The following is a 17,121-nucleotide window of genomic DNA, read 5'->3' as shown; positions in this document are numbered from 1 at the left end:
TTCTTCTATCATCATTTCTGAAATAACTAAATGCTGTCTACCTGTGTGTGAATGATAACTGTTATTAAACTGGGAAAATTAGACTAACAGGCAGATTTATTTTTTCAGCTGGAAGAAATGCAACAGTTAAGAAGTTGTAACAGACAGCTGCAGATAGACATAGATTGCCTAACCAAAGAGATTGATCTTTTTCAAGCAAGAGGTACAGTATGTCTTAGTCCATCAGTAACTGTAAATGTTGATTTTTTTTTTTCACTGTCCACATGTTTCAAAAAGGTCTGTGTCATAAATGATGACATAAATGATATACCACACTATTTGCAAAATCTTCACATTAGTTTGAGTGAAACCAAGGAAGTAACTGTCTTTAAAGTCTGTTGTTTTTGTTGGCCATATGATTTTCGTAATCCCACAGTCATTCCTATTTCATACTTGGCTCAGAAGAGAGAAGTTTGTGATGCCATTTATTTATTAAGTGCTGGGGGGAGGGGGGGAGATCGCGTTATCTGAGTATCAAAGAGAGAGAACAAGTTTTTTGAATGATACAACTATATATATGTGTCCATCTCTCTCTTTTGTCTTCCACCTCTGTCTGTATTTAGCCTCTCAAGTTAGCAAATATAAAGTGCAGTTGTAACTTCCAGTATGCTCTCTGCTTTACTTGTCTGCAGGGACTCAGCCTTTGCTCCTGGGGGTGAAATTAAGAGACAGCTGAGCTAGTTCAAGAGCTGCCAGCAAGAAAGCCGCCTCTCTTCCTGCTTCTCTCTTGCCACTTACTGAACTCTGTAGTAGTTTTTTAGACCCTTTGCAGAGCTGATTCTGTTCACCAGCCAAGCTACAACTCTTGCATTGCTGGAAAAGCTTGCTACAGCTGATGTGAGGGAGAGGCACGGGAAGGGAGAACTGAGATACTGAGAGGGAAGGAACTAATACTTCCCAATTTCAGCAGCAGTGAGCTGTTAGATCAGTTGGGACATGAGCCACAAAAGTTCTCCTTCAGACAATGTACTTGCAGTTCAGGAGAAGGTAGACAGGTGTGCTGAATGTAATGCTGCACTAAAAACCTGACCTTAAGAGTGAATGGTGGGTGATGTTTTTTTGCTTGTTACAGTAAATTGCATTTAGAACTTCGTCTGAGTTTTAATTCTAAGCATGTATAATACACTGCATAGTAGGTAAGATATCTCTGAGTAAAGTTGCAATGTGAAAAAAGTCAACTAAGATTTACTTACAAAATTATCTTAAAGAGTGGCAGAAGGATACCTCTAAGGAGTTTGGTTTGCTAGATTTTGTCTCTGACTTATTTTATATTGCATATTTTGGGCAATAAGTTTCTTAAAGTGTATTGCTGGCATGACTAATATCTCACTGGGGTCTGTATTGACACCTTGATATAAAAAGTGATAAGTGAATAATAGTATTGTTACAGAGTTACTGCCAGAAAAAACTGATATGCCTCACTACTCAAGTTTGTTTTTTTAAACTGCTGCACCTTTTTTTTTTTTATTTTTAGGACCACATTTTAATCCCAGCGCTATTCATAATTTTTACGATAATATTGGATTTCTTGGTCCCGTGCCACCAAAACCCAAAGGTATTGTATTGATAAAATTTGGATTTGATACAAATACCTGTTCTGTATCTAATGCCAAGTTCTAATTTATGAATCTTGCTCAAGTGTTGAGTATGAAATGGATTACTTCAAAAGCATACAAACCTTGCATTTTATTTGTATTGGCAGTAAGTGTGCTTCTGTTTGCTCTTGTTTCCTCTCTATTCATACATTAAGGAAAGAGAAGTATATTAAATGAGTTATGTTAAAGATGGATAATACATTAGAAGGTAGTTTATGTAATGGAAGCATCTGTCTTTTCTTTAAAAATGAGCATGAGGTACGTTGTTTAGGGATCAGTGAAACTCACTTAAATGACTTCACCATTATCCATAGTGAAAAGAGTAGATTTACTTAGATGTAGTAACAACTCAGGTTGGTTACCCTGACTGGAATTCATGGCTACTGTAGAATATGTAATAAAAAGTTACATGAAAGCCTCTTCTGACTACTGACTATTGGTAAATATAGTTCTAGATAGTTGAAGAGGAAGGTGATGCAGTCCAGTATGGCAGTCAGTATTGCTGAATATCAGCCACTCTTAAACATTCTACTTGTCATTAGTTTGCACGTTACTTATTTTTATCCCTCTCAGGATGCCAAACAAAGCAGAACAATTACCTCTTGTGTTTTATGTAAAGCAGAGAATGAAATTAACTTGTTTGGAGCAGCATCATACTATGACCTTAGGCAGACCACCACATGAAACAGAATCCACTGATGTTTCTGTGCAGTCTTTCTGTCGGGGAAGTTCTCCACATAATACATGTGTGCATGTGATTGGTCCTTGTAGTGTGCAGTAACTGTTGTTACAGAATCTCATCTTACAGATTTCTGACATTTCTGCATTGTAAAATGGTCTAGATAAATTGGACTTCTTGTCCTGCAGACTGTTTGCAACACTTCCAAACCGATACTGTTCTTCATGCTTTATAAAGCATTTTTTTATCCTTCATTACCTCACCTGGTAGTGAAAATACCAAGTAAACTTAAATCCATACACATTCCTATTAGACACATTTTACTACTAAAGCATGAAGAACTTACAAGTTCTGTCAATTATGTAGTTCCTTTTACAGTAAATAAAAACTAATCCATCAAAGAAGAAAAGTTAATTTTTTGTGACTAATTGTTACGAAACATTTCTATTGGCTTATCTTTTAGGAACTCACAAATTTAAGTGTTTCATTCAATCTGTCTTGAAAATGCAAAATTAACACTGACTGGTTTATAAAGCTCTAAAGTCCCTCTATCAATTATCTTTTTTTTCTTCTTTCTTCTAAAAAAAGTATCACTGCTGTATCTTAGTTCTTCGTTAACTTGAATTTTCATTTCATTTTAAGCTTCAATTTAGCTATCATGTAGGCTTTGACTTAAACCACGATTACCGCTGTTCACAAAAGAATAAAAATAATTCTTGCAACTGTGATCAGTACCACTGTACTTCCTGAAGCTCTTGCTGTCATTTTGCAGTAATTGCCATTGATTAGTTGCTGATGAGATGTTCTCCAGATGAAATAATGGGCTAAAGGATTTTGCAGTTGCTTAAACTGGGAATCCTTAACTTGAGAAGTCGCTCATGTCTCTTTTCATCCTTTTCATCCTTTTTCTCTCCTTCTTTTCTCTTTTAAAATAGTTGGAGGTTGTTGTCTAGCACATGCAAAAAGATGTGTTCGTGTGGTAGGGAGGATTACTCTAATGTTACAGAGCCAGGCATTGGTTTTTCTTCAGTACATCTCCTGCTGAGCTGGCTTGAGGAGGAACTGCTACCTTTGTTCTAGGATCAAAAAGTTAAACATGTCAAAGGGTTACAGAGCACTTAGTTCTTGTCAGAATGAATTTTAGACCACTCCGTAGACCTCAAACTTCTAAATCTCGTCTGTGTTTCCTGTGCTGATTAATTTGCAAATTTTACCTCCTTTTTATACAATAGCTTTGAACTGAGAGAAGAAAGCAGAGTTAAGGGATGGGAAACTTGCTTTTCATAGTTTTACCTTGAGCCTTTTGGCTGACTTACAATCAAGCTGTAGTCAAGGGGGCGGTAAAAAGCTGCTTCTGTCACTTGTAATAACTATGCTGTTCTCAGAAGAACAATATAGTTCTCAGTTTCAAAAAAAAAAAAAATCTCAAAATTCTTTCCATGCTGTTTTCAGTTAGTAACTGCTTATCTTATCTCTTCCATGTCACAGATCAGAGGTCCATTGTGAAAACACCAAAGACTGTTCCAGACACAGATGAAGATGAGGGAGCTCAGTGGAGTTGTACCGCCTGTACTTTTTTAAATCATCCGGCCTTAAATCGCTGTGAACAGTGTGAAATGCCCAGGCATTTCTGAGCCAACAGGCCCATTACCTTCCGTAAAACAATAGCAAACGTACAAGGAATTGTCCAGTCATTGGGGGGCAAAAAAAGCATTTATGCATAGGATTTTGTAAAATGGAAGGTGTGATGAGATGGTATTTTGCTAATGTTAAATGTCAGCCCACAGAGCAAGCAATACCTCAGAGTTGTGTCGCAGGCAGTTGACACTGATCAGCTGAAGGGCAATCTGCTGAGAGACTCGCCAGCTGCCTAAACCATGTACAGTATTACCAGTAACACACACCGTGTTCAGTGCCTGGGTGTTGCCCATCCTCTTCTCTGCCCCGATGTCACTACTGAATTTTGACAGGGGAAAGGAATAGAGTGCTAGTGTTTTTGTTTTCAGAGCTTTCAGTGAAACACTACATGCACAGAGGAGATCTTAAAAGGATCAAGGTTTAAATATTTAAACTGTTTGCTGCCACATAGTGCCTTTGATAAAGGGAAGAACTTCACAAATCAGTGGTACTCTTTGCCTTGTCTTCCCTGAAAACATCTCTGTGAAGCCAGAAATCAGTACAATCACATCTAAAGATGAAAAGGAAAAACTGCATGCGTTGTCTGTACAATACACACAGTGAAATACCCCAAAGCTTTTCCTACTGTACATAGCTCTAGAGCCTGCTTTAAGTGATTTCTTTTCTTCACCTTTATTATTTTCTTGTACTTCTGTATGTATAGTGTAATAGTCTTTTTGTTAACTTTCTTTTTTCCCTTTAGGTGATTAAGCACGATCATGTCCCTTTTTTTAAGCTTTTATCTGAGAGAAGCAATGCCTTAAAATAAGAGCATTAATAAGAAACTATGCACAAAATAGCTTTCCTCTGCTCGTTCTGTACATTGCTCTTGTAAATGCTGATGATCTGTGAAGACCTGCAGATGCAGCGTGGTAAAAGTGCAGGAAAAGTTGCAAGAGTTATCCATATAGTTCACTCTGTACACTGAGTTTTACGGTGGGTGACACAAAGGGAGCATTTTGTCTGGTGTGAGGAAACTTTATACTAGGAAACTTTCAACCCACCAACAGATCAGCATCCGAGTTAAGCTTGCTTCATCTGCTGGGTATCTTGCAGACTCCTGAAGAGAGATTCATTGGGGAAGTACATACAGTGCCAAAATCAACAGCAGCAGCATCGTACAGCTTTGTTCAAGGACTTTAAATGCTTTCCTGTTTTGGCAGCCAGTTTCTAAACCTGACTTTGTGGTGAAGTCTCATATTTATAGAAAACAAGGATAGCAATATTTAGGACAACTGAAATAAAGGCTGGAAAAGAGAAATCAAACAGACTTGAACACTGAAGCAACCTCAAGCATCTCTTTTATTTTGATGATCTATTTTTTTAAGGAAAATACTCACATTATCGGGGATGTATGTAACCGAGATCAAGAAAATGGAATTCCAGTACAATATGCATGAAAGACGGCACACAAAGAATTATGTAGCAGCAGCACTTAGCGTGAGGCTGGAGGGAGTGCTAACAATGTAGCAAGAGACAAAGTAGACTGTCACCCACTGTAAACATCCGCCAGTGGACACTTTTATTAGGAGTTTTACAAGTGATCTATGTGAATGCACAGAGGCCTTTGTTTTGAAGGCTTTGCATTTTTTTTATGTGGGAAGAAAATGTCAATCCCAGGTAATTAGGCAGTAGACCCAAAGCACTTGCATTCAATGCATTTTGTTTATAAAATGAGGCCTTGTTTTTCAGCTTCATCTGCAGTTCTATGTGAAGATTGACAAATCAGTTTTTACCTGTTTATTAATAAAACCTAATTTGGATATCTTGAGTTGATGGTTTTGTGATTTAGCTGGGTAAACTGCCTTTGTAACAGATAAGTTATTTATAAAAATTAAAAAAAAATTATATTCTAATGTTTTCTTTCGTTATTTGTTTGCTTTTTCCATGCTGTGGAGCAACAGAATACTCAACAGAACAGTAAGCATTAACAGTATTAAAAGTAGGCTGATTTCTAATGACCAGAGTTTTTTTTTAAGCCTTTGTTTTGTTGAACCTTGTCTCTCCTCCCATGCGTTACTCTGTTTAATTCCAATTCAGTGAGCATAAGGAATGTATTTCATAAAGTTGCACTGACAAGATTGTTTTCTGACCAAAAACCCACTCGCTCTTAAAGCAATAAGCTAGACACAGGCCCTTTTTACTTCATGCTTCTGGGGTTTATGATTTTAAAAACATTTTTCTAAATCAAAATGGGCAACCATTCTGTGGTAACAGATGCCAAACTTACATTGATATAAACACAGTTTAAGGATGAGCATGGTTAAACTGTATCCTGGTGCTATGGATATAAGTGCTGTGAGATGTGGAGTGTTCCTAGACGTGTTTCCCACATGGACCCTGTCTAAGCAGATATTTGTTATGTGGAGTTGGGCTTTCCTGAGACATGCTGATGCTGTGTAAAAAGCCTTCAGGAGACATCTATAAACAGATTTAGCATAAAAAAACCCCTACAGATCCAGCAAAAGGAACGCAATATTATTCAACTAGAGTGCCTTAATCTGCAATATGAGAAATAGTGATTGGAGTGAGGGCTGCTGTATTTATAAAGCAAACAATAAACTCCAGTCAGCTGAGGGTGGAAAGAGCGTATTTGGAGAAATAGGTGAGATGGAATCCTACTCATTCCATGAAATGCGTAATTGATCTTCTCCCTGCATTTGAGTGTTTATTTTCTGAAGAGAAAAAAATACTTACATCCTTGCTCCAGCTAGCTGTGCACAACATGAGTATGTATTGGACAGCCTGTTCAGTAGCTGATGCTGGAATAGTGGGGTAAGAGAAATTATGTCTCCAGTGTCTTCCACAGACTTTTACCTTCCCTTTCAGGAGTTTTATGTTCTTTATGTACCTCAGGTCACATATGTCATCAGCCCCTCCTTCAAGGTGATGCCAATATAGTGCAATATCAATGTAGTATGTTTTTAAGGATTTAAGTTTGAAGGATAAACTAGAACTAGATTTCACTGCTGGATTTTTTTTCCTCGTAGAACATAAAAAAAGAAACGTTTGAAGCAAGGTTAAACTTTGTACTGGGAACATCAGTAGTTTATCTTGGATGCTGATTTATTTTACTTTTCTACTGTCTTTGTCAGGGGTCTCTGTAACAGGAAAAAAAAGTACTTACGGGCAGGAAGGGAGTACCCTCCTTGGCTTTCAGAGGCACTCCTGTTTATTTTTTGTGAATGCTTAAGATTATCACTTGGTCCAGTTTCAGAATTGGGATAACTTTAGAAATGTAGCAAGGAAACTGAGACAAAGCTGGTACTGGGCTGATGTGTGACATCAGCTTTGTGGAACTGACTTCAGTTCACCTTGCTGCTTTATGGATACATTAGAAAAACATTTGTCTTGTGCAGTCTCCAATCAATAGTTATTTTGCTGTCCAGGAGTGTGGTCAGGTGTGGCACCCGTAAAATTCAGATTAATTGTGAGATTCAGTATCTTCAGTCTCAAGCTAATGATAGACTGGCTTTAAAGCTGCGGGGTTGGTATTTGTGCCTGTGTATTTGCTTTTATTTATGTGGATTTCATCAGTTTTTGTGATCTTGAAATGTCTACCTTCAGTGTATTTTATAGTTGAGCAGGGGGAAAATTATCCTTATCAGTACTATATTTCTTCAGTCAAATTCTTTTAACTTGACTATACATTGCAGCCTGGACACCAATTAAAGGAGGACTTGATTAAAGATGTAGAAGAAATATTTTAAAAAAAATTAAAAAGCCATCTATTGAAATCTACTGAGTATTCACTGTTTTCAATACTACTTTGGTATTCTGAAATGGGAGTATTGCTACAAAGCAGTGGCAGAAACTTTTCAGTACAGTTAACAGAATATGCAGTGCAGCTTGTGAATGCACAGCAACTGTTACTAATGTTTAATTCTAACTTTAGCAAGAAAATGCTCTAATATTTTATTTATCTCATATTTGTTAAAAATGCCCTGATAAGTTGAACAGAATACAAATTAACTTTAAACTTCTGATTACTTTCATCGGCACAGAGTGGAGTATTTACAGTACATTCCTTTTCCAAGCCTGACTGCTTGAATAGCTCTTTTATTGCTAATTTTGAGGAACAGTCTTTGATTTTATGTAGTCCAAAATGCCTTGTGAGGTTTATATTTTGTGTAAACTAAAAATTACTGAGAGAGAACAGGAAGACTTAGTATGAAATGTTTGAGGGCTTCAGGCTCACAGGCTTAAATCCTATATGAACAATTGGGAGTGATGATGAACATTGAAAATTATGTGATCAGACTCAATTTTGATTTTTTGATACATTTCTTTGGTTTTAATTTGGTTTTTTTTCTATGAGCAGTTCTGTATGGATGGCATCTACAGTAGAACTTCTCAAATACCCACCTTCAGAGGCAGCACTGGGCAGAACTCTCAGAAATTCTTGCTTCAGTCAAGACTTCAGACATGTCATTTCCCAGCAGTGCATATAATTATGCTTTCATCATAAATGCAAATATTTTTAATATTTAACCAAAATATAATGATCTTCAGTCAGTGCAGTGCTGCTGCAGGCATGAGATTAGCTGATTATTTTTCCCAGTGTCCCATTCTCTTCATTCATTTCATTTGCAGATACCCATGTGTACTTAGAGAGGACTTTGAGCCAAAATGATTGATTATGTACATGGGTTCAAAGTGCCTATTATTTGCAAGTTCATTTAAAATAATAAAACCCATTGTATTGCGAGTGAGTGCAGCTTGCAAAGGCGAAAAGTAGCATCTCAATTCGGGTACTACTCAAGCAATTTGAAATCGCTGTATAAACCAGTTCTGCTTTTTAAGGGGTGCATTTTGTTACAGCTTTGAATTCTGTGACTGCTTTTTTCCACACCCTTTACAAGAGTGCGGTGCCTAAACAATTTTGGTGTAGCTGATGTGGTAACAAATGGAGATGCTGCATATTAAGCATTTTAATGTGCTTTTGTCTTAGTAGATATCAACAGACCTTATCGGCCTGTGACTGATAAACTTTGCCTATGTTCAGGTTCCTGTTGCAAGTGATTGAAGATCCAAGGCTGAGGAATGCGGTGTTGGAGACATCAAGGAAATGGACTAACGAATGCTCTGCCCTTTGTTCTCCATATACAGATGCAGGTGGTGTTGCTTTCCTTGCACCCTGATGTAACATGCAACTAAAATGTAGCGAACAGAAGGCCTCAGAGCTGCACAGGGTGTTGGAGTCAGGAACTTGGGAAATTACAAGAGAGAAATGCAGGTGTCACCGCTGTGCATCTGCTGACGTGACAGCCACGTCTCCATTGTGTGCTGCGGTCTTGCGCTTGCCACATTTCATTGTGTGCCAAGGAAAAGTTCACAAGGTTTTCCTGAGGAAAGGACAGTGGGAAGCAAGTCCCTGGAGTTCCTCATCTGGCTGGTACACAGCTGCTTACCCACAACAGAGAGGAGGTGCCTGCATGTGAAAGAGGTTATTCAGCCTCCATGGTTTTGGAGGTTGGACACTGATTCCTTAAAAGAGATGCTTGGTACTCTCAGAAGAGTAGCCCGTGCATGACTAATTCTGAATTAGCTTTGTACCATCGTACTGCAACAATAAATCCGTAAAAGTGGTCTTTCCTAATTCAGGTGGTAAATCTAGAAGTGAGCTCAGAACAGGTTAAGGAATATTGTTAGCTTTTCTCAGGTGGCAGGAAACATGTTTCAGATGAGAGAATGAATGCACGTTTGTAATAAAAACTTGATTGCAAAAGTTATTGTCCCAAAAACTTTAAATAAAGAATTTGTTTTATAGCGGTTTTATGTTGATCTAAGGTTATAAGCAAAGCAATGTTTGCATGTACATAATGTCTCTTACCAGCTGATATAAAAAATATTTCATTTACAATCTACTTATTCATGGTAGCAGCTCTGTACTTCATAGTTAGCTGTAAATGGTAAGTTGGGAGCCCTTTTTTGATTGTTATTTTGGTTGTTTAATTTTCTTTTAATATTTGGTGTTTCACGGGTTGTATGCTGTATAGAACAAAATTGGATGGATGGATTTATGTTTTTACAGTCTTTTGGCAGCTTTGCTCTTGTTTGTACTTGTTTTGTGTCTTACTGTATTGTCATGGAGAGCTACTGTCAATCTGTCTGGGGTGCTGCTGTTTGGAAGGAGGGCGTGTTTGGGTGCATTGTGCCCCATCCCACTACTCTGGGACTGGTGCCTGTGGACAGTAGTGAAAAAGTGTGAAATACCACTTACTGCCTTAAAAGGCATTTGCCCAAAGGCATTGGAGAATCACTGAATGGTTTGGGTTGGAAGGGACCTTAAAGGTCATCTAATTCCAGCCCCCCTGCCATGGGTGGGGACAACTTCCACTAGACCAGGATGCTCAAAGCCCCATCCAGCCTGGCCCTTGGTTTGTCCATCTCAGCAATATTTCTGTGTCACTGGCTCAGTTTCTAAAAGATGCTCTGTTCTTGTGCCATGGCAGTGTGCAGAATGCGACCCCAGGATTTTGCTCTTCCCTGTGCCTTCATCTCTTCCTCTGTCTTTTCCAGTTTTTCTTTTCTCCATCTCTAATTAGAGACTTGAACAACCACTCAGGCCAAGTTTCCTATGTTTTGTTGCAACTATCTCGCTACAGTGAAAATTTGGATTAAAATTGGGATGTATTTTTTGGTTTTTTTCATGAGCCTTTTTCTTCCCTCTGTGTTTTGGGGACAGAAATAGAATTTAAATATAACCTGAGGAAAGAATATACTGTCTTCTGTCAGATACCTGATACAATTATGAAAAGCTTGTCAGGAGGCATATTTTCTGCTAGCAAGAATCACTTTTTGGTCGCCAATGTCTATAGTTTGGGGTCATAGAGAGGATGTTGGATGCTGTCATCAGACACCCAGCTTGAAATTTGATGGCTTGTGGTTTGATGCCCCGTCACAGATTTGTTTGGTGGCTTGGAGAAAGTTGTGCAGGTCCTTGTCTATCTGATCCACAGCAGCAGTCTGGCCTCTTGCTGTGTTTCTTGTGCAATTCCCCTGCAATTGAGAAAGTATTTGGAGGTGCATACATCTTTTCATGTCTGCTATGCATGTTCCTGAATGTTAAGGTTTTGAAGAGGTGGGGTTGTTCAGCAGAAAATCTTACTGTGTCACTGCAGCTAAGCTGCTGCTGGGCTTGAGGCAGGGAGGGGAAAGGCAGTGTGATGCTTGGCTTTGGAAACTTCATAATCCTTGGCACAGCTGCCCTGTACATGAGAAAGTAAGTGTCTTGATGGTGTTTTTTGAGCTGAAGAACATGACAAAAGCCTTTCTCTTTAATAATGGTTAGTAATGTGGGGATTTTTTCTGCCAAGCATGATACTTTTAAATTAAATGGCTTAGACTTTTTGAAGCCCTAAGGAAACTGTTATAAATAAAATATGTAATTCGTGCTATTATATATAAAACTGAAATGTAATTAGACCCTACAGAGACCGAGTTTCTAAATCCCTGCACCAGCCTGGCTGAGAGAAAAATTTCACAACACTAAAAGTATTTCGTTCACAATAAGTGAGGATTCCACCTAGGTGGGGTTGGATCTTATCACCGGGACATTTACACCATGAGGACTTGATCACCACACTCTGATATCTACATCGCATCTGATAAGGAATCGGACATTCCGGGAACCAAAAATAACTACTCCAGGAACCAGAGATGGCCCATCCATCAGCAGAAATGGCCCACTCATCACCCAGGATGGACAATTCATCAGACCCAGGAAAGGCTTTGTGCGGCCCAACTCCGGGACAAGGAAGCTTCATGGATACGAGAAGAATAGAATTAATCTGGACTCTGCCCAAAAACTGTATAAGAAGGGACCAGCCAAAGCAGCAGTCATGAACCTGGGAGGTCTCCTGCGATAGAGATCAGATCTATGCGTGTTCACCCAGCTCCGACCCCGGGCTCGGTGCTGCTTTTCTCAATCGTGGCGTTTGAAACCGATATTTCGGTCGCATAATAAATGTCATTTCTTTATTACTTTTGATTGGGAAATTTTGTTTATAATAAAACCAAGTGCTGTCCTGCCTGGCCACTGTTCTGCCCCCATGAGCTTCACTTCTGGCCCTGGGGCTCTGGACTAAATGAAACAGAACAGCCAGCTAGCATGGCCAGGGGCTGAATTTCCTTTTGTTAATGGACCCTACAGCTCCCCTGATGGATCTCACCAGGGAGTGCTTTTCTGGCAGCCCTACAGCCATGGCCGCCAAGCTCCACACTGCAAATGTGGCATTTGCACTGAAGAAAAAGGCTTTGCCGTTTTTCAAGGCAACTGTGATGTGTCCCAGTTCTCAGTGCTTCCTGAAAAAACAGTAGGGTTGAGTGATGGAGAGAGATACTTTACTGTTGACAGGATTTACTATTTGCACCCAACACAAGTGTCAGGCATAGCTGTGCCATGTGATGCCATGCTTGGAAACCTGAGTTCCGACTTAAGGAGCCCAGCCGTGTTCAAAGTGGACATAAGGTAAGTAGCACGCAAAGGTATGTCTTACATAGATGCATGGGAGAGTGTGTCATCCATCTCCTGATCTATTGCTTCATGTTGGTTTTCCTTCTCTTTTATTTCATTTCCCATCTTTTCATCCTGTTCTTTTCCTGGGCCAGTCCCTGTATCCTGGTAGCAGGGTTGAACCTATTGATAATTTGATTGCACACAGTGCTTGACTTCAAGACTTGAGTCAGCGCATAGATCTCAGTTGTTCATCAGTCTGTCACCCCATGGCCAACATGCTTCTCTCTTGGTTTTTGAAACACCCATTAGTCACCGTACTGGCCCAGAAGGTGGTGGGCTGCCACGTGGTGATTTCTGCTCAGTATCTTTTCATTTCACATGTGAAATTTATCTCATGAGCCTGAGACCAAATGCATTAGTAATCCTTCAGAGCAGGGATTGCATCACCCCCAGCTGGAGGTGTCCTTGTTGCTGGTTTACAGGGCTACACTCCATGATGCTCCCATTCTCTGCGGAGCTGTTAATGAGCTGTGAATCCGGTGTTCTGGCACCAGAATGGCACACCCCTCGGGCTGACAGGGAATGGCTGATCTTGGCACTCCCCATTGTTTGGTCACAGCTGCTGTTTCCTGACTAGTGCGGAAGGGCTTTCACTCCTGTGGCTGAAAGGAAGACGCTGGTGGTTGGCAAGTGGTGATTAGTATTTTTTTTGAATTCTGATTTTATAACTCCAGATGAGTCTCAGGAAGGTAACAGCTCATTTCACATCACAATTGGCTTCTGCTGTTACTGCCATGACCTAATTGTTTTTATTTTCATTGTAAGAGTAAAAGCATTTAAACCCAACCCTGTAAAGACCAATGAATAAAACACACCAGTGAAAAAGCTGTGGCTGAGGGCTTGAGGCAGGTGGCATAATTTAGATTGCTCAGAGGCTCGTTTTGTCAGTCATTATTCATCTGTTAGCAATTCCTGTGTGATCCTCTAAAGCATCAGCCGTCGCTCATGTTTGACAGGGCCTGCTTTCTGTGGGATTTCTCCCCTGCAAGCCCTCCTGTTGTGAGTTTAGCTACAAAAGCTGCTCCGTACCTGCAAGTTCTGTCAGCTGCCTCTGGTTGGTTTTCCTGTGGTGGTTTGAGGGGGTGCCTGCCAGCTGTCAGGACACAGGCACAGTTAGCTCTCTCTGCATGTCCTTTAGCAGTAATGTGAGCCAGCATGCTTGCTGACCTTTTCCAGATGTTTTGTCACAAGCCTCCAGTACGTGGGTCAACGGAGTTTTCTTTTCCTTCCCTTTCAGCCCTTTCCAGTCAGAAGATCAGCCTGCTGCAGTGCTGTGAGGGGTTGTACCGCGTTACGGGCACGGGTAGCTCCCAAACCAAGTGTTTCCTCATTCTCTTGACTTCCCTGCCAGCGTGCTTGATGGTGCAGGGCTTGATGTAATGTACACGAGCTGCTGAGTCACCCCTGAGCTGGCAAGGTTTTACTGTACTCTTAACCCAATATAGAGTGTTTGGTCCCCAGGCAGGCAGGAGCAAAGCTCGTGCTTCCTGCTTTCTTCAGAATCACGTCAAGGCCAGCCTGGGGGAACCTTTGCTTTCAGGGCAGGTTACCCTGTGCTTCAGAGGCCAAGTACTGCAGAGCAGCATTTCCACACTGGGCCGTGGTAGCACCCCGGGGATGCTCCAGCAAAAGCCTCTGTGTTTAGAATCATAAATATGCTGAGTTGGAAGGGATACATCAGAATCATTGAGTCTAACTCCTGGCCCTGCACATGACACACCATGTACCTGAGGGTGTTGTCCAAATGCTTCTTGAACTCTGTCAGGCTGGTGCTGTGACCACTGCCCTGGGGAGCCTGTTCCAGTGCCCAACCACCCTCTGGGTGAAGAACCTATTCCTGATATCCAACCTAAACCTCCCCTGACTCAGCTTCATGCTGTTTCCTCGGGTCCTGTCACTGGTCTCAAGAGTGAAGGGATCAGTGTCTGCCCCTGTGCTTTGCCTCGTGAGGATGTTGAAGATTACAGCGAGGTCTCCCTTCAGTCTCCTCCAGGCTGAACAGACCAAGTGACCTCAGCTGCTCCTCATACAGCTTCCCCTCAGACCCTTCACCATCCTCGTGGCCCTTCTTTGGATTCTCTCTAATAGCTCTATGTATTTTTTATATCGTGGTATCAAAACTGCACAACACTCAAGGTGAAGGTGCACCTTGTGGGTCCTTTTGGATCTCAGCTCAGTGTCAATACAACATAACATAATGTTTATACATCATTTATATATATTTATATAGAGATATTATATATACACATATATAGATATACATAAAGTAAAAATATTAAAATATGTAAAATATATTTTTATAAATGAGACATATACATTTTATACATCATAAAGTTGTCTGTGACCTCTGGAAGATTTGCTTTGGAAGTTGTTCAGGAAGGATGGGGATGACTTCTGTTTTTCGGATTCTTTTATGTATGGTGGAGTTTAGAAAGCATGTGTAACTTTTGTAGTATCAGGGCTAATGGCTGTGATGTAAATCTGCCTTGAAGTGGGATGAACTGCATTAACCAGAATGTTAAAAAAACTGCATTGAGCCCTGAAAACCAAGAGCTGGGCACCACAAATGCAGCATTTAAAGCAGGCCTGAATAAATGAAATAAAGTATGGCACCGCACTGGGAATCATCTGCTGGCTTGTGGACAAATACAGGCTCCATCAGGAGGCTCAGGAAATCCTGCCTTCAAGCCAGTTTTGCTGCTCCACTGGTGATGTGATAGCTGGACCCACAGGGTTATTTGTGCCTCTGGCAAGGAGCTTAGAAACAGGGCTGCAGGCAGGTTTCAGATAGCTGTGAGCTCAAGCCTGTAAGTGCTGAGTTGCACATCCAGCCTCTGCCTGGCGAGTGGAGAATTTTATTTTCAGTTCTGTGGAGATGTGGGTGCACAACCCAACTACCTGGCTTTGGGCAACTGTACAGCTATGGTGACCCTGCTCCCCAAAAATGCAAGGCAAGGAGGTGTAAAAGGAATGCAATAGGAACCTGTGCTGGTTTGTTTTGGAAGAAAGTTTCCCCCCCCCCCACACACTTAATGCTGCCTTACAGTTGCATGCTGGGAATATTTGTTGTGTATCTGCCTAACTGCTGATTGACACATACAAGATAATAAACTTAATTAGTTAAAATCCCCTGTGTTCTGATTGTCTGCCAATGTCCCAAGTACACCTGGAAAGACGTGGGAGATAACATTTGTAAGGCAATGCTATCTGGGCTTGCAGAGTGTTTTTCCAATTAATTTCTGCCTAAGGATTGGCTGTGATACTTATCCACTGGCAAACCTAGTTTCAGATTTCAGCTTTAAAATATAATTGGCAGCTCAGCAAATTCATAAAATTGATCCCCATTCACACTTATTTTTGGCTTGCGTTAAGAATGTGCCAACCTGGAACTCTAAACTTAACCCCGAGTGACTTTCCCAGGGCTGCTGCCCTGAAAGGAAAGCCTGGCAGCAGCGCCTGGGCCCCAGCCAAGATAAATCCTGAGCCGCCGATGGCAGGGCAGCCACTGAACTGCAGGTGAGGGGACAATAAATAGACAGAATAAAGGGTGGGTTTTGTAAAATGCCCCCTTTCTGAAAGCTGGTATTCTGCATTTGTCTCTCCCTGCTCCACAGCCTGACACTGCTGCAGCTTCTAAGTCCGTCTGAGCTGCTGTGTGCCCTTGCAGGGCTGCTTAAACATAAACCACAGGCTAAAGTCCAGATGTGAGTAAATGGTTAACAACGCCACGTGTTTCAGATGGCAGAAGCAGCAGAATTGGTTCGGCCGGTGTGATCAAGGCTCCCCCGCACGTCCTCGGTTTCCTTCAGGCTGCGGGAGCCTCTCGGGCCGGGAGGAGGAGGAGTGTCCGTGCTGAGCCCAGCCGAGCCTCTGCCGCAGAGCCCCGCGACGCGCGGAGTCCTGGCGCTCCTGCGGCTCCCGGGGCAACTTCTGCTGCCAGGGCTTACCCGAGCGCGTGGGGCGCCTTGGGAAAGCCGGCCATGGAGCAGCAAGTCCTGCTTCTGGTGCTACCACATTGACACCTTGTGGTGGACTTGGCCATCACGTTTTTTAAAAACACGTTATTGGTGTTATGTCTTAGGGATGTCAATTGCTGGACATTCCCTAGAGGCTTCCATTTGGCTGTTGACAAATTCAAACATTAGAAGATCAAAGAGCAAAGTGCAGAGGCTGACCTAAACCAGTGTCTTACAAATACCATCCCCAGTTGCTTATCAATTTCATAGAAGATGCACCGAAATAACCTCTCGAGAATATTTTTTCTACTTTCCTACTGATGTAGAAAATTGGATTCTCTGCCCCTTTTTTCCATAATATTGTTTATTTGACTTCAGCTTAAATTGAGATTGACTTTTTTTCACCTTCTGCAAGGCTTAAACATGACCTAAGGAAGATGCTCTGAAGATTTAAAGATCTTCCATCTGCTTCTTTAAGTGAAGCCAGTGCTCCAAATCCACCACATGTCATACATTACGTTATGAACAAAAGGATATGAAGTTCTCCGAGAATGTTTCCCTGCTAGAAATAACGTTTTTACAAGCTTCTGTATTCACTTCAGCCCTCTTCCTAACAGGACCTCCTGTGGGGAGAACTCAGTATTTCTCATTCTG

General features: G+C 41.1%; 1 protein-coding gene across 2 annotated transcripts in view; it reads left to right on the top strand.

Moving 5' to 3' along the window:
* Positions 1 to 11,974, top strand: part of TAB2 (TGF-beta activated kinase 1 (MAP3K7) binding protein 2) — a 62,655-nt gene extending 50,681 nt beyond the window's left edge. For both annotated transcript variants that reach the window (XM_010399150.4, XM_039568690.1), the window contains exons 5-7: positions 109 to 202; positions 1,514 to 1,594; positions 3,802 to 11,974. In XM_010399150.4, coding sequence (XP_010397452.1) covers positions 109 to 202; positions 1,514 to 1,594; positions 3,802 to 3,947 — 321 coding nt within the window. In that variant the 3' untranslated portion in view covers positions 3,948 to 11,974. The remainder of the gene's footprint in view (positions 1 to 108; positions 203 to 1,513; positions 1,595 to 3,801) is intronic.
* The last annotated feature ends 5,147 nt before the right edge of the window (positions 11,975 to 17,121 follow it).

Source organism: Corvus cornix, chromosome 3, assembly GCF_000738735.6.
Source record: "Corvus cornix cornix isolate S_Up_H32 chromosome 3, ASM73873v5, whole genome shotgun sequence".
Classification (NCBI taxonomy): Eukaryota; Metazoa; Chordata; class Aves; order Passeriformes; family Corvidae; genus Corvus; species Corvus cornix.
The sequence above is the reverse complement of the archived record's forward strand: the minus strand, read 5'-3'. Positions and strand labels throughout refer to the sequence as shown.